The 20,578-nt window shown below is 45.6% G+C and overlaps 1 protein-coding gene across 5 annotated transcripts in view; it reads right to left on the bottom strand.

The window, feature by feature from the left end:
* PRICKLE2 (prickle planar cell polarity protein 2) overlaps positions 1-20,578 on the bottom strand; it is a 330,155-nt gene that overhangs the window by 83,586 nt on the left and 225,991 nt on the right. For all 5 annotated transcript variants that reach the window (XM_086697678.1, XM_086697679.1, XM_086697683.1 and 2 more), the window contains one exon: positions 8,865-9,048. In XM_086697678.1, coding sequence (XP_086553804.1) covers positions 8,865-9,048 — 184 coding nt within the window. The remainder of the gene's footprint in view (positions 1-8,864; positions 9,049-20,578) is intronic.

The raw sequence follows: 20,578 nt of genomic DNA, 5'->3' as shown, positions 1-20,578 counted from the left end.
TTCGCATCCCTGGATGCCTTGGCAAGAGCTGGATACTGCATGGGCTCCATTCATTTCCCCCCAAACCATCCACGACACCCTGCCCAAAATTTTTTTAAAGTTTCTTAAAAGTTTATTTGAGAGAGAGAGCGTGCACGCAAGAGAGCACAGGTGCATAAGAGCAGGAGAGGGGCAGAAAGAGAAGGAAAGAGAGAGAATTTCAAACAGGCTTCACACTGTCAGTGCAGAGCCAGATGTGGGGCTCAATCTCACCGTTGAGATCATGACTTGAGCTAAAATCAAGAGTCAGACGCCGAATCAGTCAACTGGGGCACCCAGGTGCTCCCCTTTTTAAAAAATATATATATTTTTCAGTTTATTTACTGACAGAGAGAGAGAGAGAGAGCACGTGCATGTGTACACGCACACAAGCACGGGGTGGGGGGCAGTGCGGCAGGGTGGGGAGAGGGAGAGAGGAAGAGAGAGAGAATCCCAAGCAGGTTCAGTGCTGTCAGCACTGAGCCTGACTCAGGGCTCGCTCTTAGGGACGGTGACTGTGACATCATGAGCCGAAATGAAGAGTCAGATCCTCAACTGACCGAGCCACCCAGGCGCCCCCCCCCCCCCCGCCCAATTCTTGATGCAAATACAAAGTTGGTACTGACTTCATTTCCCTTCTGAGCTTCACGAAATGGACACTTTACCATCTTCAACAAGCCAGATCTTTGCATGGCTGGCTTCTTCAGGTCATTCCGCAGCAGTTCAAATACCGCCGGTCCGAGAGGCTGCCCCTGACCAATCAATCTAGATTAGCCGGTCTGCCCAACATGCCAGTCCACATCCATTATCACAGAAGCTGCTGTATTGTCTTCATGGTATGGATTACATGAGACACAACGAGTAAAGCACCTAGCACAACAGCCAACACATGTAAACATGAGTCCACTAAATGCTTACAGCACTGTTATTAAAATGATTGTTCTTTTTGCACGTATCTGGAACATCTATTTGCTTTCTAATTTAGGTCTCCAACACCCACCCCCTTACAACTACAATCTAGCAGAAACCTTAATTATCGTGTTTATAGTTTTATCCTCAGTGTCTCGGACAGTGCCTGAAGCATAGTAGGTACACATGAGTATCTGCTGAATAAGTGAATGGATGCATGAAAAACTCTCCAGCATAGTCTCTGATTCTCTCCTTACCCCCTCAGGGGGAACACAGTCCAGGGGAGCACCGCCACAGTCCAGGGGAGCACCGCCAAGAAGCCCACCCATCAGAGACGGGTGCGAAAGAAGCTCTAAGCGGCAAATAAAGAGGCCAGAGCCAGAAGTGATGCCCCCCGCTGACTTGCTGATCCCCTGAGGGGCAGCACAAACGGCCTATGAGCAGCCTATGGACTCACTCCTCCTAGGCCTAGTGATGGTGATGTTGCAGATTTCAGGCACCAAGGAAGGTGGGTGGGGGAGCTCATCTCTTCAGCAGACAGCTCTGAAACCTGCTTGGGGCACGGGAGAACTCAGTCAGGTGGCCCCGTCTGAGCCCCTGTCCAAGTAGCTCTGACTCAGTGGAGCCAGAACTTCATTAGAAAGATGTTGCACCTTGGGGCGCCTGGGTGGCTCAGTCGGTTGAGCGTCCAATTTCGGCTCAGGTCCTGGTCTCACAGGTTTGTGTGTTCGAGCCCCGCATCGGGCTCTGTGCTGACAGCTCGGAGCCTGGAGCCCGCTTCGGATTCTGTGTCTCCCTCTGTCTCTGCCCCTCCCCGCCTCACGCTCTGCCTCAATGAAAAAATGTTGAAAGAAGGAAAGATGTTGCACCTTTACAACACTCACACAGCAGACGACGTTGGGAAAAGAAAGGCCTCTGTCTCGGCAGAATTCGAAATGATTTGACTGAAAGCTTTGGAGAAGGCTGAGGAGGAACGTGGGACTCCTGTTAACCGTCCTCCACCCTCACCCAACCTTCCTCTGTCCCGGACAAGCAATTGTTCCTTTCCCCCTCTTGCTGCCTCCTCAGTTCGGGGCAACAGTTATCGGTGACACGATAGCTTCACAGGAAGGGCAGTAGGGTGACAACCATTTCAGCGAGCACCTTCTGTGTGCACACGCTCCTTCATTCGGGGTCCTGGGGCCTATCCATCGAGGAATACCAACTCCCAGGGTGGGTTGTTGGAGACTGAATCGGTCTCTGCTGCTCGGTTGTGTGGCCGGGGGCACGTTGTTAAATCTGAGCCCTGCTTTGTTCACCTCTGACACAGAGACAGGAGTGACAAGGACCCGGTAAGGCTGATTCGAGAATTAAATAGGGTAACGCAAGCAAAGTTAAAAACGGTGGTGGGCACGTAACAAGCGCTGAGGATTTTCTCCACTGTCATCATCATCATCATGAGAAAACCAACACTCTTGGAAAGTTGAGTACCTTTCTCGGTCAGAAAGGTACGGAGGAGAGGCCAGATGTGCCTGACTGCAGAGGTGAGGTTCTTCCCGCTGGACCATGCTGCTTCTTCCTCCTCGCCCTGTGGCTCCCAAAGGGCTCCCCACATTTGGACTGAGATGCAAATGATTCCCTGCCAGACCCTAGGCTCCTGCTACCATGCTCCAGGCCCGGGTCTTAGAGTCAGCAGCTTTCATGCACGTGTGGGCTAAAGCACCCCAGTCTCCCGTCCCCCGTAAGCTGAGAAAACCCTGAAGCCACCGAAATGGTTAGGGGAATCTGCTTAGAACACATACCTTTAAGAGAAACACAAGGAGCAGGAAAACCTGATACAGAATAATCCTTCATGTTAGAAAAAAAAACAAAACATTTTGATGACTTCTGTCTTTTCCGTGTGATGCAATCCTGAACCTTTCTGCTTCTGCCGAGCATCTGGGTCATCTGCCTGTCTCTTAACAAGTATCTGCTGGCTGGCTGCCACGGGTCAGGCACTGTGCTAGGCGCTGGGGGATTCGTGAAGAACGAACCAGACAAGACCCCTGCCCTCTCGGGTCTTAGAGCAGGGTGAAGGAGGCCAACACCAAGCAGATAATCACACAGGTATTTAATTACATTTGAAAACGTGCTAATAAGGGAAGTTGCAGGGACTGCTACCCAGCATGTAACTGAGGACCCAATCTCACAGTGGGTGTAGGCGGTGGTCAGAGATGCGCCTTCAGGAAACGCATTTAAGCTGATACCTGATGGATGAGCAACGGTCACTAAATGAAAAGCCAAACAAAGACTTTTATGTACCTCCAAGAGAGATACTCCACACTTTCACGGGGCTCGAAACCAACTAGTTCACCCCCTCCTGTAGGCAGCACTGGATGATCTGACTTGCCACATGGGGCAGAATTATGAAAGCCGAACGCTGGACGCTGACTCCTGGTATCTGCCGCCTTCCTGTGGTCACGTGATGCGCGAGTTGAGACTTCTGGACGAATGACCCAATCACTGCTCTTGAGGCGCAAAGACACAGTTTAAGGCCAAGGGAATATTACTAACGTTTGGAAGCCAAGGATTAGGGACGTTCATATTTGAGAAGTGTCTACCGTCTGCAGATGCTGGAGTATCCAAAACATCGATAAAGAGGAATTCACTCAGGAGAAGCAACCTAAGGGCGTCTTCAGGCTTGCATGGAGCACTGAGCAGAACGAACAGAAAAAACACATCCACACGTGCCCGGCGAAGACTGTGTACCCAGAGGACTTACCAGTTATAACCTTTCTGGAGGACAGTTTCCCACAACAAGTCAAAAGCCTTAAAAAGGCTTACGTGTGACCACTCCACCTCTCAGAATTGTTCTTCAGGAGAGGAAAAGGCAAATGCACAGGGTCGACGGCTGCCCCCACCTTATTTAATGCAGCGGAGAGCTGCCAACAAGGCACCCTTCAAAAAGAAACCGTCAGCTCAGGGTGCTCAACAGTGGCACTCTTGGCACTCCGACTTGCTTTGTCTTTGTAGAAACATCTGGCGATTTTCTGCATGCTCAGCGTCCCAAGCTGCTACCCATTTTAACGCTAGTGGAATTATTTTGACCGTTAAGTACCCCCTTCTAAACATCCATTTCCAAATGCTCCCCCTAGTGGTGGGTGGTACCACTAGGTCTCCACGCTGGAAACTCCCAGGGAGGACCAAACAACTCTTCCAAAGGATAACCTGGATCTAAAGGTACAGATCCCGAAAAATGTTCACAGGAGATGAAGTGAAGCGAAAGTCAGGGTAAATGGACGGCATCATCGCGTTTTTTTGTCCGAAACAAAAGAGAAAGTGCTCCTTTTACAAAGATACTTGCGGCACGCCTATTACAAAGGTTGCAAAACAATACTCCTTACTGGTGGAATTACGGGTGATTTTGATCCACTTCCTTAGGTATCTCGTATTTTCTTTTCTTTCTTTTTTTTTTTTTTTTTTTTCAACGAGCCAGTTTTCCCTATATCAAAGGAGAACTCGATTTCTGTTTTGGAGAATAAAAGGTGGCCCATGTGCCACTCCCTGGTCCTCACCCCACTCCAATCCTTGTTTTGACTCACTGAGGATAGCAGGGTCTGTTGGTTTGGAAAGCACGGCCTCTGCTCAGGCAGCAAGGGTTCCCCCCTTTTTCACGCTGCCAAATACCTGACCCTGTCAGGAGGGAGCAGCTATGCCACTGGAACTAGAACATGGTAGGCACTCAAGGAACTGCTGATCTGGGTCAGCCTTTTATGCCTCGACTGAGCCAAAATTTTGCCGACTGACCCTTTAGGTTTTAACGTCACTTTCATCCAGTGTTTCTCAACCCCACTTGAGTGAACCCCCAGGGTCACTCACTGGGCACTGTCTGGAGGCAGCTTTGGTCATCCCAAGGTCTTGGGGAGTGGGTGGCTTATGCTACTGGGATCTAATGGGGAGAGGCCAAGGAAGCTGCGAGTAATCCTACACTGAAAGGGGCAGTCCCAACAGCAAAAAATTACCCAGCCCCAAATTCCAATAGGGCTCCGGTAGAGAACCCCTGCTCACCATCTACAGTTCTTACGGCGTCCTAAATATTTTTCCAAATTCTTCCTGAAGTATCACCCACTATAAATTTATCACCCCGACAGCTCTAGGAGATGGGGCACATGCTAGCGAGCATGAAGACAAACTGGAAACGAGCACAGATGGTCAATCAGGGCAGGTTAGGTCGCGGAGGGCTCTCCAGATGACAGGACACACCTTGTTTGAAGCGAACGGGTGGGAGAGGGGTGTGAGCGGCCCCAGTGACTAAAAATCCTTAAAAGTCACAACATGAACGCCCTTCCTTTCTGGCATCATCGGTCGTATGTACCACTTCTCAAACTACTTTAAGAAGGTTGGGTTTTGAAGCTAGGAGATTTTTTTTAAGATTTAAAAAAAATGTGTTATTTATTTTTGAGAGACAGAGTGAGAGAGCGGGCGGGGGGGGGGGGAGGGGTAGAGGGGGAGGGAGAGAGAGAATCTCAAGCAGGCTCCACACTCGGCGCAGAGCCCGATGTGGGGCTTGACCCCACAATCCTGGGATCGCGACCTGAGCTGAAATCAAGAGTTGGACACTCAAGCTGACTGAGCCACCCAGGCGCTACTCAGCGAGGAGATTTTTATGAAATTAAATGCCCATATTCAAAAACACCTCTCTAAATGGGAGGTGACTTCCATGTGCATTACATATAATTGAAGGCATTTCTCAGAAGCAATAGAATAATAAAGAGTATCACCTGAAGGTATACTACCAACCCCGTGATCAGGGAGTAAAATGAAAGGTTCTCACAGAAATGAAAGCACATTACTCTTAACCCTAACTAGTCTTTAGTATTTTGCCTGCAGCCCAGAGCATTTAATGTTCACTGTAATTTCTCTTGGTAAAAAAAGGAGTTTTCTCAAATCAGAGACGACTATCATGATATTAAACATCAGCATTTTCAGTGAAAGGCATTCAGGGTCCCCAATTTTTTTAATCTTAGAACATTCTTAGAACATTAGAGTTTTAGGGGCGCCTGGGTGGCGCAGTCGGTTAAGCGTCCGACTTCAGCCAGGTCACGATCTCGCGGTCCGTGAGTTCGAGCCCCGCGTCAGGCTCTGGGCGGATGGCTCAGAGCCTGGAGCCTGTTTCCGATTCTGTGTCTTCCTCTCTCTCTGCCCCTCCCCCATTCATGCCCTGTCTCTCTCTGTCCCAAAAATAAAATAAATGTTGAAAAAAAAAAAATTTAAAAAAAAAAGAACATTAGAGTCTTAAAAAAACCTTTAAATGTATAAAAAGTTCCATAATAGATATTAAAATATCTCATAATTTTATCTTCATTTTTATTTTTATTTTTTTTTTTTGGCGGGGGGAGGCAGATGGAGAAGGAGAGAGAATCCCAAGTGGGCTCCATGCTGTCAGCATAGAGCCTGACACGGGGCTTGATCCTACAATCATGAGATCATGATGTGAGCTGAACTCAAGAGTCATGTGCTTAACCAACTGAGCCCCCACACGCCTGAACGATATCATAATTTTAAAATTTGATTCCATTTCTTTCGTCCAACATGATCCCTTCAAACACCTTTAAATATAGACTCGTATTTTATTAGGCAAATATACAGTCGATCAAAGAGTCTGAAGAGATAATCTCTCACTCTCTGGAGAACAAATGCCCTTTCTAACTCTCTGTGTCACATAGGTTTGACTAAGTTCAGGGAATAGAGGAGACCATCCAAGGAACAGGAGAGTTATATAAGAGATGGGAATATCCTGTCACTGGACATAATTCAACCCATTTGTTGACGAGCATTAATTGTTTTCTTGCAAAACAAATCAAAGAAAGTGGTTCTTTGTTTCCCTATAACGTTCCTTTTGGATGAGACAAGCGGCCTCCAAAAATACTGTAAGCGCTCACTTCAGAATTGGCGAATTGAACCAAGACTCCAGTTTCCACAACCGCCTGTTTTCTTGGTCCTACAGAAAATTTTCTCCACATCTGAAAATCATAGAATGATGTTTCATGGTCTTAGAGAAGAGTCTACCTAAGCAGGGAACCCAAAATAGCTTAACTTCAGAATTTCAGGGCCCAATTTCGCAGAAAGCAATGCGAACAAAAGAGAGATGGGCCTCTTAGAAGTTGCTGGAAATGAGGTTAGCAAGAAAATGAAACAAGCTCACAGATGTATCTAGGTGTGAAAATTCACTGCTCAAACACTGGCAGCAGGGCGATGATGTCAAAGATTCTCAGTCACCCACCACCTCATTTGACTTTTCAGACAAACTCAATCAAATACTCTCATTTTTCTGAAACCTACTCTTTAATAACACAATCTTCACTGAAGCAGAAGAAAATAAAGATAGAACCTTAGCCTGTAAGCTGAGAGACAATGGTTTTATTTCTTCCTGCTAATATCTCAGCACAGAACTCCCTTAAAATCTCATGGAGATCATTTTCTGTGAATGTTGCTGTTCTAAAACATTTTCTTCCTAGTAAGAATTAGGACAGAGATCACAAAAACGAAGCGCCTGTAGGGCTTGGGAAGGTAACATCAAAGGCTGAAATGGACTGGGCGATCCGGAGAGATCCAACTGTCTAAAAAGAAGTGCCAGCATCCAGCTCAGTGGCCGGCACTGATCCTTGCAGGGATGAGATGCCAGATCCTCAATTCTTTAAGATACAACTATGAACTTTTACATTAAAACTCCTCATTTTTAAGGATTAGTCACTAATGCAAAATTTTAAAGAAAACTTTGCTAGCTGAGCCAATCCTGCCAGTGTGCTTGACTTCGGGTGCCAATTTGTGACCTCATACATTAGAAGACAATGAGAAATGGCTCATCAAAGAGATGTTATCCGTGTCTAACTCGGGAGTCACTTGGGAATTCTTGGGTCTTTCTTAATCATAAAGAACTTTTTCCAGAAGCGTTATCGCGCAGAGATTTCCTGACTTCACATTTCAGGGGTATTTTAAGCTTGAAAACATTCTGTTAGGCATAGAGAAGATCACTAGAGGAAGAATTTTCTGTGTCAGAGGGAAAAAGAGGGGTGCACCGCTCAGAGCTCATCAAAGTATCCAGCTAAAAAGAGGGGACTTCTAAGCCAACATGAGTCTGTGGAAGAGAAAACGCCAACTATAGAAATACAAAGCAGAGGCTGTACATCCCTGAGAAAAACACAGTGAAACAGAGAGAAACAGAGTTCATCTAATCAAGCCAATAATATTTACAGCCTGTAGGAAGTGCCAAATATTTCAGGAAATGCCAATGTCTTTCTTTGCAGAGCAAGGCCAAACTTAGTATTTAAACACAGCATATATCACTGGGAAGAATAAGGCAAATCCCTATTTCCTCCCTCTCCTTTAACAAAGAATCTTAGAGATTCATGGCCGATGTAGAAATCCCTTCCACCCTTCAAAAATCAAGTTTCCTTCTCTCATGTTTTTTTTTTTTTTTTTTAATTTTTTTTTTCAACGTTTATTTATTTTTGGGACAGAGAGAGACAGAGCATGAACGGGGGAGGGGCAGAGAGAGAGGGAGACACAGAATCGGAAACAGGCTCCAGGTTCTGAGCCATCAGCCCAGAGCCTGACGCGGGGCTCGAACTCACGGACCGCGAGATCGTGACCTGGCTGAAGTCGGACGCTTAACCGACTGCGCCACCCAGGCGCCCCTCTTCTCTCATGTTTTAAAGCCACTGTTCCTGAGAAGTTTCGAGTCAGTCTTCTGTTGACAGTTAATAATGGCAATCCAGAATGAATTAACGGTGGCCCACGCAGGACTCAGTTCCCACCGGGGCCCCCGAAGCCGTTCAACCCATGGAGCCCCAACCACTTCTCTGAATCAGCAAAGTTAACTCTTCCCTCTGAACTGGAATGAGGAAGGACGGGCGGCCCAAACCACAACTGCCCCCACCCTCCCCCCCCCCCCCCCAACGCCCAATCAAGAATGGTACCTGTTCAGGCTTCAGCCCTGGTGGGATCCAGGCATACTCCTCCAAGGCGCAGCCTGAGTCGTCGTCTGAGGTCGAGTTCCTCTGGAAGTCAAACATGAGTTTGCTGACAGTCTTCTCCATCTCTAGGGGCATCACTGTCACCATGTGCTCCTCCTGAGGGCACTTGCAGTGCAAGCAGATCTTCCTGTAAGCAGCAAAGGCGGTAGGTGAGGAGGAAGGCAAAAGAAACCATTTTCAACTGGCTGCTAGTCACCAGCCCTTGGATCCCAAACCATAAACACATTCCTTGGCAACTGGCTCTTGGCAAGAGCCTCTAAAGCAGCGTTCCACAGCACGCCTGTCTTTGGAAAAGGTGTGGCGGTACACATGTGGAAACGTCATGGAAGGTCAGAGGCCGCCAGGTAAGCAGGATGACAATGTTCAAACTTGGACTTCAACCGTTCTTCTAAATCAATATCCCAAAAGCCATGCCAAAGTATCTTTTACTAGACAGAGCACTGGACATGGACGGCTGCAAATTTGCTTGCCTGTAGTAGTAATTAAGTAGACATAATACATATGCTGACCAGAAATATTACCTGTGGATGTAACAAATATTGAAAACACACCATTTTTATAAAAGCTTCCGAGAAGCTTGGAAAATGGAAGCGGTTATAGAAAGAACTGCAGGTGAGATTTTTCTTGAAGAAAAAGAGCGAAAATACGTTTTTCCCACGAAATAAATCTGGCCCCAAGATCTCATGGGAAAGACATTGTCACCTGTACTAAATATCCCCATGGGTTTGAAACTCTCATCAGAAACACAAATCTCTATAGTTTTTTTTTAATATGCAGTATAAGAGGATCATGCATGTGAATTATGTGAAAAGGTAGCAGCCGAAGATAAAAATCTGGCCCCAAAGTTGAAGATTTCTCTTTTAAGGTTACCCTCTATTCTTTTCCATGCTTACAAAAATGATGAAGCAGTAAAAAGGTTGATATCGGCAACACAAAAGCATTTCTAGCTTCCGATGATAAAAAAGAGGGGAAAAAATGGGAGGAATAAAATTTTAAGAAAATAAGCCGTTCTATGTGGTACTCAGATCTTTATGATTAGTTTCGGTAACATCATATCCAGGCAATGAGAGAGCCCAGAATCCTAATCCCCACATGCGCCTAATTTTTTTTGACAATAGCTTTCTTCAGATCTAATTCCCCTACCATGAAGTTCACCATTTTAAAGTGTACAAATCACTGGCTTTTAGTATATTCATAGCTTTGTGAAACCATCACCACGATTTAATGTCAGATCATTTTCACTATCCCCAAAGAAACCCAGGGCACATGAGTAGTGACTTTCCACATTCCCTTCCCTCCTGTCCCTGACAACCACTAATCTATTTTCTATCTCCAGGGCTTTGCCTATCCTGGAGATCCCACACAAATGGAGTCATGCAATACGTAGTCTTTTGAAACTGGCTTCTTTCACACAGCATGAGATGTTCAAGGTGAATCCATGTTGTAGCATGTACCAGTCTTTCCTTCCCTTTTATTGTATTATAATATTCCATAGTGTGGATACGTTACACTCTGTTTATTCATTCATCAGTTGGACATTTTGGCTGTTTCCACTTTTTTACTTTCGTAAATAACACTGCTCTAAATGTTTATATACAAGTATTTTTGTGTGAAAATATGTTTTCAATTCTCTTGGGTATATATCCAGCAGAATTACTAGGTGATATGGTAACTTTACATGTAACATTTTGAGGAACTGTCAAACTGTTCTTTAAAAATATCAGTGCCATCGTCCATTCCCACCAAGAACGAATGAGTGCTTTATTTTCTCCACATCCTTGCCACACACGCTATTATCTTTCTGTTGGTGCCATCCCAGTGGGTGTGGAGTGGCATCTTATTGTGGTTTTGGTTTGTATTTTCTTAATAGCTAATGATATTGAGCATCTTTTTACGTGCTTATTATAAATCTACTTTGGAGAACGTTCAAACTTTTAGCCCATTTTAAAAACTGTTATTTTCTGTTTATTGCTGAATTATAACCATTCTTTAGATATATTTCTGAATACAAGTCCTTTATCAGAAATAGGATTTGGAGAAATATTCTCACACTCTGTGGGTGGTCCTCACTTTCGTGATGATGCCCACTGATGCACACATTTCTTATTACGAGGAACTCCCATTTATTTCTTTTTCTGCTGTTGCTTGTGCTTTTGGTATCATACCTAAGAAACCACTGTGTGACTCAAAGTCATAAGGATTTACTCCTATATTTTCATCGAGCAGTTTTATGGCTTTGGCTCTTGTATTTGGGTCTATGGGCCATTATGAGTTAATTTTCATGCATGGCGTGAGGTAGGAGTCCAACTTCATAGTTGTGTGGCTATTCAACTGTCCCAGCACCATTTGTTAAAAAGTCCATTCTTTCTCCATTGGATTGTCTGGTCAAAAAGCAACTGATCATAAATATAAGGGTTTATTTCTGGACTTTCAATTCTATTCCACTGACCTATGTACTTTATGTCAGCATTACTCTGTCTCGATTGCTGTAGTTCTGCAGTAGGTTTTGAAATTGTGAATATAATCCGCCAACTTTACCCTTCTTTCAAAAAACTGTGTTGGCTCTCCTGGGTCCCTGACATTTGCATCATGAAATATGAATTTTAGGATTATCCCGCCATTTTGTGCAAAAACAAATCCAGCTGGGATTTCAATAGAAATTGCAATGAGTCTAGAGATCAACTTGGAGAATACTGCTATCTTGAAAATATGAGATCTAACCCATGCACAAAATATGTCTTTCTATTTATTCCAGCCTATTTTAATTTTTTTCAATGCTATTTTTTGCTTTTTAGTTACAAGTCCTGCACATTTTTTGTAAAGCTTATCCTTAAGTATTTTATTCTGTTTGGTGCTATTGTAAATGGAATGGTTTGCTTACTTTCATTTTGAGATTGTTAGTAGATAGAAACACCAATGGTACTTGTCAATTCATCTTGCACCATACAATCTTGTTGAACTCATTTTTTAAAACATTTTTTTTAATGTTTATTTACTTTTGAGACAGAGAGAGACAGAGCTTGAACGGGGGAGGGTCAGAGAGAGAGGGAGACACAGAATCTGAAACAGGCTCTGGGCTCTGAGCTGTCAGCACAGAGCCCGATGCGGGGCTCAAATTCACAGACCGCAAGATCACGACCTGAGCCGAAGTCGGACGCTTAACTGACTGAGCCACCCAAGCACCCCTCATTTTTTGTAGTTTGAAGAGCATGGTGTATGTGTATGTGTGTGTATTTTCTTAGGATTTCCTACATATGAGATCATGTCATCTGCAAAGAGAGATAGTTTTATTTTTTATTTTCCAATCTGATACCTTTTATATCTTTGTCTTGCCTTACTGCTGTGGCTAGAACCTCCAGTACAATGGTCCACAGAAGTGGCAAGGGCAGACATCTTTGTCTTGATCTAAAGGAAAAGCATCCCATCTTTCACCATCAAGTAGTATTGAGCTGTGGGTTTTTTGCAGATGCCGCTTCTCAAGGTGAAGAAGACTCGTTCTATACCAGTTTTTGGGGTGCTTTTTTTTAATCGCAAAAGGGGGTTGCGTTTTGTCAACTGCTTTTTTCCATCTATTAAGATGATCGGTTGGTTTTTGTCCTTACTCTATTAACGTCTTTTGCCTGAATTTTGACACCAAAATGTACTCAAGAAACAAAATCAGTTTAGTTCAGCCAAGTCAGGCTTGTCAGATTCTCCCACCTCCTGCTCTTCATCTGACTGAAAATATACACAGACAGAATGTACACTTGGATCTGGTTTGCATCTCGAAACTCAAAGAGGTTCCTTCCAAACCCTGGCTGCTACTTTTAAAAATAGTCAGAGCCCATTTTAAGTAACTCTTTAATTAACCGGCTACCGTAAAGAAGTCAAGGGTGTCAGGAAGTGGTCAGCGATTTTTCCCTCCAAATATTTTTATACCAGTTAATGACTTAAAGAAAAAAAAAAAATCAGTGGGCTTAAGCAAATTTAGGAAGCTCTTTGGTGACTAACAGTTTATACTAGAAGGCCATACTTTAAAAACAAGATGTAGAGGAATTTCTACCAAATTCAGTCTCCAGAATATTTATCAGAGCAAGTCATGTATCCAGCGGTACAAGGAAGAGCACAATATTTAATGTCTGATGGACATAACCCAATGAACGCAAGCCCCAGGAAAAGAAAAAAGACAAGAAGAAAACAAAACACGGAATTACAGAACCAGATCCAGAATGAATCTCACAGAGTAGAACGATCAACAGAACAGAGTGAGGGCAGAGGGCTAAAGGTCTATTTAGTCAACAACTATCCAAGCCCCTATCATGTGTGATGCTAAGCGCTATGGGAATACAAGAAAGGTGAAGCAGCGTGAAGGTGATCAGAATTAGGGAAGGTGCATACATGTGCAGAATGCACAGCATTTGCCTAACTTATACCTTACACCCAGAAATCCAGATTAACACGCCATTCCTCCAACAAAGAAATTATCATCCCCACTTTCTAGAGAGGAAAACAAAGGCCCAGAGAGATCAAGCAATATGTTCAAAGTAAACTCTAAATGGTGAGCAGAACAGAGACTCAGAGTAGGATCTATGTGACCCTTGAACCCAAACAATTAACTATAGAAACCATGCCTGATCCCAACCACAAGTACCTTTGTGCCCTCGAATAACAAACACATTCAGAAAAATCAAAATCAAAGAGGAAGGAAAACAAAAATGGTAAACAGAAACCATGAGGATCTCATGTATTTTCCCTCCTAGCTGCCTCCCTTCTACTTCTCATTTATAATTAACAGGCACTCCTGTGGCAAGGCATTTTTATTTGCAAAGAATTTTCCGTCTTTGAGGGATGCCATGACAGCCTTTGGAAAGACTAATTGAATAACCCCTGTTTACAAATAGGGAATCCAAGGCTCAGATGCTCAGACAGGAGAGGAGGGTCAGAGATAGGCCACGAGGATTTCTCTTGATCCTCAGGTCTCTCTCCCCCTCTTGGCAAAATGTACACAGCAACACCCAACAGCTCTCTCTTTCGACACACTGATTAAAGCTTTTCAGGAGTGTGTGGGGGAAATAAATGATTTGGCTTAAAAAAAAAAAAGACATTTATGAAAATAGAACCTGCTAGTATAGCAGGATTTCATTAAAAAAAAAAAAATAAAAAACCCAACCATATAAAGCACACATTGGTTTCATTCTGTCAGAGCTGACACTCTACCTGCACATAATTGGGTTTGTGAATGACAGGTTTCCAAGGAAGAAGGCAGGATCCCGGGAGCAGTGATCCCGCATTCCCCTTCCTTCCCTCCCTCTGCCCAGCAAAATCCCCTGCAACCCCCTACCCAAAAGTTGCAGCTATTAATGCATTTGCCTCCACATTCAGGAGCCATGATCTGCTTTTGCACACAATACTGGTGGCCAGGTGGAGGCTCTCTTTTTAACTATCTCAAAGTATTCTTGTCATCTGCGCCCATGACCACAGCATTTGAAGAGTAACTAATTTATGCTAATTAACTTACATACCATGCGGTGGTGCCGTGGAAGGATTCATTATAAATGGCCTGGGTGTGTGTGCGTGTTGGGGGTGGGGGGGGGGTGGATGTCTCATCTTGGAAATGTTGACAGGTTATTTACAACACTGAACCCTGGAACCACAATGTCTTGCTTTGTGTGAGAGGTGATAAGATGAAGGCAAAAAGGGATCCTCCTTTAGAATGTGATTCTGACAAGTTCACGTCCTAAATGGCAGGATTCTAGATTCCGATGTCACTGTAAACATCATTAAGACCTTTAAAAAAAAAAAAATCTTTCTCTCCTTCCCCCTCCCCCTCTCTTTTTTTTAATGAGAGGAAAATAATTTTCACGGAAGAACTCCTATGTGAAAACAGAGTTGCCCAAGGTGATGTGAGGGAAGGACGCAGACCTCTCTCAAGCTCAACCTGCTTTCCACACTCCAGGCATTTTGGTCCTAAGGTCCCAAGGGTCCAAAGACACAAGTTTGGAAACCACCATACATCCCTTGATGGCTCAAGGTCATTCCCAGCACTTGGCAAGACGTGAAGGAGCTGCTCAATATTTTAATAGATGATGAAAAGACAAAAAAAAAACAAAAACAAAAACCAAGCTCCTCATGGCTTTCAAAAGACAAACAATTCCTAATCGTGAAACTCTGTCTATCAATAATTGTTCTACTCATGGGAAACTGTAAATCTGGTTGCCAAGACATGACACAGAGATGCTTACAGAGGAGTGGGGTCACCCAGAGACCCAGATCTGAGAGATCTGAGACCAGAGCCCAAGAGAGCATTTCTGCCAGCGTCCCAGATGCACGCTTGGAGGACACTCTCTGTCGCTGGCCTCCAGTTAGAAGGGAATGCCAGGGTCAGGGTGTGTGTTTTACCAACATCCTGGTAAAACAGGTCTCAGGAGCCCTGGGCAACGTCCATTTTTAAAACTGCTCCAGGGAACCTATGCTGATCCCTCCCGACTGCCGTGTCTTAGACTCTGACATCACTGAGCCCACCTGGCACTCGGCTGGGCACCCGGGGGGGGGGGGGGCTTGCGTGTAAAAGGGTGCTGGACAGGCACCACCACATGAGCCACCAGAGGGGTGTCTCACTTCAGCCCCACCATCTGTCCCATACGGGTCCCAAGTTCGTGGCCAGATCAGGTCCAGGTCATTTTCAAGCAAAGGATCCAAGGGCAGACTGCTTAAAGGGCAACAAAGCCCCAACACACGGTAAATGACTGATGAGGAACACGAACACTGGATATGTGGTAATGTTGGCAATGCCTCAGGCAGCCGAGATCAGGTGTGGGAGAATACACTTTTGTTAAAGACAAAAGGGATAAAATAACCCAAAGTCTTCCATAGCTTTTTGCTACAGAACGAACGTGTCCTCGCTGTGTCTATTCTCCCATGACTCCAGCTCACTGTAGGCAAAAACAAACAAACAAACAAACTCTTTTTATTCTTAATAAGAGGAAAAGGGGAACCCTTTTTCTCCTTATTATAAAGTCACTGCTTCCTTATCCTTAAAAAAAAAAAAAGTAACACACAGTTGATGTAGAAAAGAATCAGGAATTGCAGATAAGCAAGAAGAAAAATATTTCAAAACACTCACAATCCCAGGGATAATCACTGTTAAACAGAAACAGCTGTTGGTCGTCTTTTTCTTTCGTGTTAAGAAACTGGAGACCAGATTTTATTCTCTGTGTCCGCCATCAGCGAGTACCAAGAGACAAGACTGGCCTGGAATGACAAGGCATGAGCCAGAACACCCACACACGTACACACAATCCTCTCAGCAAACAGAAGAGCATTATTCAATCCAGATAAGTGGGTTTGTTCTGAGCGGTGCCCTGTAACAGGATTAGAGAACTTATTTACGTAGCATGGAAGATGCCAGCAACGTGGGAACTGCATATGTATTTATGGGCATCACAGAGTTAAGTTAGGTCTGTCAGATAAAAAACATCTGAAAACCAGATTTCAACAGCTATCGACTTTCAATTTTCTGTGCAAGTGGGGAGAGATGGGGCATGGGTAATTTAAAACCACTAAGCCTTGGCTCTGAATTGAGTCTTTGTACATCAGTCACATACTCTCAATGCTGCGGCAACTTCCATCGCTTCAAAACCACCTGGGGGACCCACCCTGGGCAGGACGGACTCAGGAGGAGCTGGGCAGGAGCTCGACTTTCTCAGTCTGCTCGGTTGCCCAATTTCTTCAAGTTTCCCATGACAGCATCAGCTTCGCACACACATGCAAAGCACGAGCCTAAAATGAGGTGAACGTTGTTCTGAGCTCACTGTCCCGTGGGGACGCCTCTCTTGGGTGTTGCTGGGAGGTAAGTAAGCATGTCGGGAGAAGAGAGTTTTTACTCTCCCGAAGTCGACCAGTAAAGAGACAGTGGGTATCAGCAGAAAAGGCGCTGCCATGCTGTGCTTCAAGTAAGTCAGTAAGAACCGCAGGTGGGGTCTGCCTGCCCGAAGGTACGGTTGAGCTAATCATGTTGCGAGTAAAGCAGACTGTCAAAGCTGAGCTGTGACACAGAACGCCAGCTATTGCCCCGCAGTGACCACACAATGATATAACCTGCACGTGGGGTTTCTGTTCCCACCTTCTCCATCCTTCAGGAAACACACATGGAGGGTCAGAATGGCAGAAATGAAGGCAGGCAAGAGATCCATACGTGGTGGATGGCCTGATGAAGTGAGGATATTCCAGGAGGTAAACTACCCCCAAAGGAGAGTTCTGACCGCCAGGGGCTGGGCTCCTGCCTCTCCACTCTGACATGTGCTTTGCGACCGGAGGATGCCAGGAAAGGGTGAACACAGTGGCTGCACCCCAAGCATCATTTCCCCCACTAGCATCATTGCTCACATTTACAGAGGATGTAAAATGTTCATATTATTTAAAAAAATTTTTAATGTTTATTTATTTTTGAGAGGGACAAAGTGTACATGCGTGCATGAAGGCAGGGGAGGGGCAGAGAGAGAGGGAGAGAGAATCCCAAGCAGGTCTGTGCTGTCAGCACAGAGCCCGACGTGGGGCTCAAACCCAGGAACCGTGAGATCACGATCGGAGCTGAAGTTGGTCACTCAACCGACAGAGCCACCGAGGCACCTCTCGTATCATTTTTTTGTATCGTTTATCTCATTTGCTCATTCTCAGCAGTCCTGTCGAGTTAGCCTTTTAATCCACTGACCAGAACCAAAAATCAAGGCTGTAAACTCACCCATGACTTCACTGAAGTTGGACAGATTAGAACCTAAGTCATCTGACTCCAAGAAGAGTGATCTTTGTAGCACCTCGTTGTAGGCAGCGTGGCGAAATCTTCCTTCTTTTTTTCCCACACATCCTGCCCGCCATCTGTCCGTTCATACATCCGTATCAGTCCATCCATCCAACCTTCCCACCAGGCAAGCAGACCACAGGGAATGAGGTCTGCAGTACGCAGGGCGCAGTACGAAGATACTGGGCACAGAGCAGCTTTGAAGACATGTAATAGCTTTAACCTCACGGAGCTTAGGGTCCAGGGAGGCAGACAGACAACAGGCAGGTGAACAAAGAGGTAAACCCGCCACGTGTAGATTGCGGTAAGTGTCATGATGGAAACAAACGGGGGCGTGAGGAAGAGAGGGGTTGAGGATGGGTCAGGACGGGCCTCCCCGCTCAAGTGACATCTGAGCGGGGCTCAGAAGACAGAATGTGAGGCAACTCCGAGAGAACCCAGGAGGAGAGTTCTGCAGGTGGAGAAAAGCAAGCACGAAGGCCGTGATGAGGGTGAGGGTGCTCAAGAAGCCCTCCTTCCCCCATCGCTGTCTGCAGCCGTGACCGTGACCAAACCGGATGAGCGGCTGCCGGTCCCAGAGCTCAGGCACAGATGTAAAATTCAGAGGATGGCACCACCTAAGTGGGTGCAGTCAAGTCCCTCCGTTCGCCCTCATTCCCTTCCCCTGGAAATTCCTGTGTCTTCCTGCCTCCATAGCCAGACACCAGCGTGTCCTGACTGGCTCCTTAACTCTGTCCCCGGAGCCACGATGCTTTGCTTTCCCCCTGTTTTGGTGAACACTCAGGCTGAACGAAGGACCCAGGCATGAACCCTGACACTCGCCCTGTCTGGAAGCAAGATTTCTAGCTCTGTGAGAAAGAAGAATGGTTTCCTAATAAACACGGAAGCTACAGGGCAAGACTGTGACAGGGCCAGCTGGGTAAGAGGCTGGTATGTGCTCAGAGCCAAGGCCATGCTGCCTGGCTCCCTCCAACGCCCTGCCCTCCGCCCAGGCTCCAGCGGCTCTGGCCATCTGCACCAAGAGGAGCTGCTCTCTGCCAGGCACTGCCGGACTTGGTAGAGGGCAATTTTCAGCCGCAGTGACTTCCTCTTGTAATATGTCAATTCACATTTCCACGAGCAAATATACGGAGCACTCTCCTCTGAATTTATCTTGTAATTTCTGACACATTCCCTTTTATTTATTTATTTTTTTAATTTGTAATGTTTTATTTATTTTTTGAGAGTGAAAGACGGGGGGGGGGGGGGGGGGAGGGGCAGACAGTGAGGGAGACACAGAATCCAAGGCAGGTCCCAGGATCTGAGCTGTCAGCACAGAGCCCGACGCGGGGCTTGAACCCACGAACTGTGACTTCATGACCTGAGCTGAAGTCAGATGCTTCACCGACTGAGCCACCTAGGTGCCCCTGAGCCATTCCCTTTTAAAAATAAGCCCTCTGGATGGCTGTAGAAAAACTTACTGTGAACATGTCTTACCATACTTTGGTTTAGGGGTATGATGTCTCAGTAACTGAGGGACAACGTCTGAGATCGGCTTTCCCCAGAATCAGATTCTCAGGAGGTATCTGAGCATAAACAATTACGGGGGGACGGTCCCCAGGAAAGTCCTAACAGGAAAATGGGAAAGGGAATTGGCGAAGGGAAACATGCCAAAGTAAGGTGAGGTCACAAGCAGCTGCGGCTTTGGACAAGTGCGACTCATTTCGGTCGAGGAGCGAGGGAAGATGGTTTAAAGCCTTCCTTGGAAATGTTCCACGGGAGAGTCCAAGAGGCAGAGGTGCTTATCCACCAATTACCAACAGTCATTGGGTAAGGACCCCTCCTGGGGCGCTTTGGCTTACCCACAGGCCAGACAGGAAGGCTGCAGCTCTTGCTACAGCAGGAACCATGGGTCACAGTAAACTGGGCTGGTGAGTGCCAAGGGGGGACAAGGAGACACCAAAAATGTCTGCTGCAGGCAGCTTCATTTATTAAACAATAATTCCCTGAACATCTGCATACTATACATCCCGATAGGTGTTGTGAGGGATTAAAGCAAGCCAACAAACGAAAACAAAAAACACCCACAAGAGTCCCTTTGACTGGGACACAAAGATATGCTCACAAAGAGCTGAACCGTATGCATCAAAGTGCAGAGTTCTTTGCGGGGATAGTGAGGAGAATGTCCTTGTTTCCAGGAGGTACATGCTGAAATATGATGAGGTAAAGGATGACATTTGTAATTTATTTTCACATGGTTAAGCAAAAATATTCATACTATACATATGCACATGTTGGGGAAAGAGAGAAAAAGTAGCAAATGTGGCAAAATGTTAACAGAGACATCTAGAAGAATGTATGGAAGTTCACTGTACTATCTTTTAACAACTACGCAACACGGCAGTTTTTCAAAATAGTAAGTTTCAAAACAAACCAGCTAGAAAGTCACTGTCTGTGACTTTGCTGTAGGTCAGTTATTAACAGAAAACCTACCATGTGCCAGGCACCGTGCGACAGAAAGCTCCTAGTTACCGAGAGGTCAGGGAGGGCTTCCTTGAAGAAGCTGGATTTAAAGGTTGCCGAGTAGGAGGTTGCTAAGCAAAGAGAGAAGGAAAGAATATTCCCGACAGGTGAATAAAAGGCATGGAGGTGGGAGAGAACAAGGTGTCATCGAGGTATGGAGAGGACTCAGAGGTGGCCGCAACAGGGCGGCTAGAGAATTATGCACACAATCCTTGGGAAGGCGTTTTAACTTCATTGTAAAAATGTTCCCTGGCCAGTGAGGAATCTGCCCAGCAAACACACAGCTAGCTAATTCAACATCATAATGAGTACACACAGTGAGCCCTCAGAGGAGAAAGCTTGGCCATGGATGGTGTCTCCATGGCAACAGTGCTACCTG

The sequence above is a fragment of the Puma concolor genome, chromosome A2 (genome assembly GCF_028749965.1).
Source record: "Puma concolor isolate L17-30 chromosome A2, mPumCon1.1.hap2, whole genome shotgun sequence".
NCBI lineage: Eukaryota > Metazoa > Chordata > Mammalia > Carnivora > Felidae > Puma > Puma concolor.
This window is presented reverse-complemented; position numbering and strand designations above follow the sequence as displayed.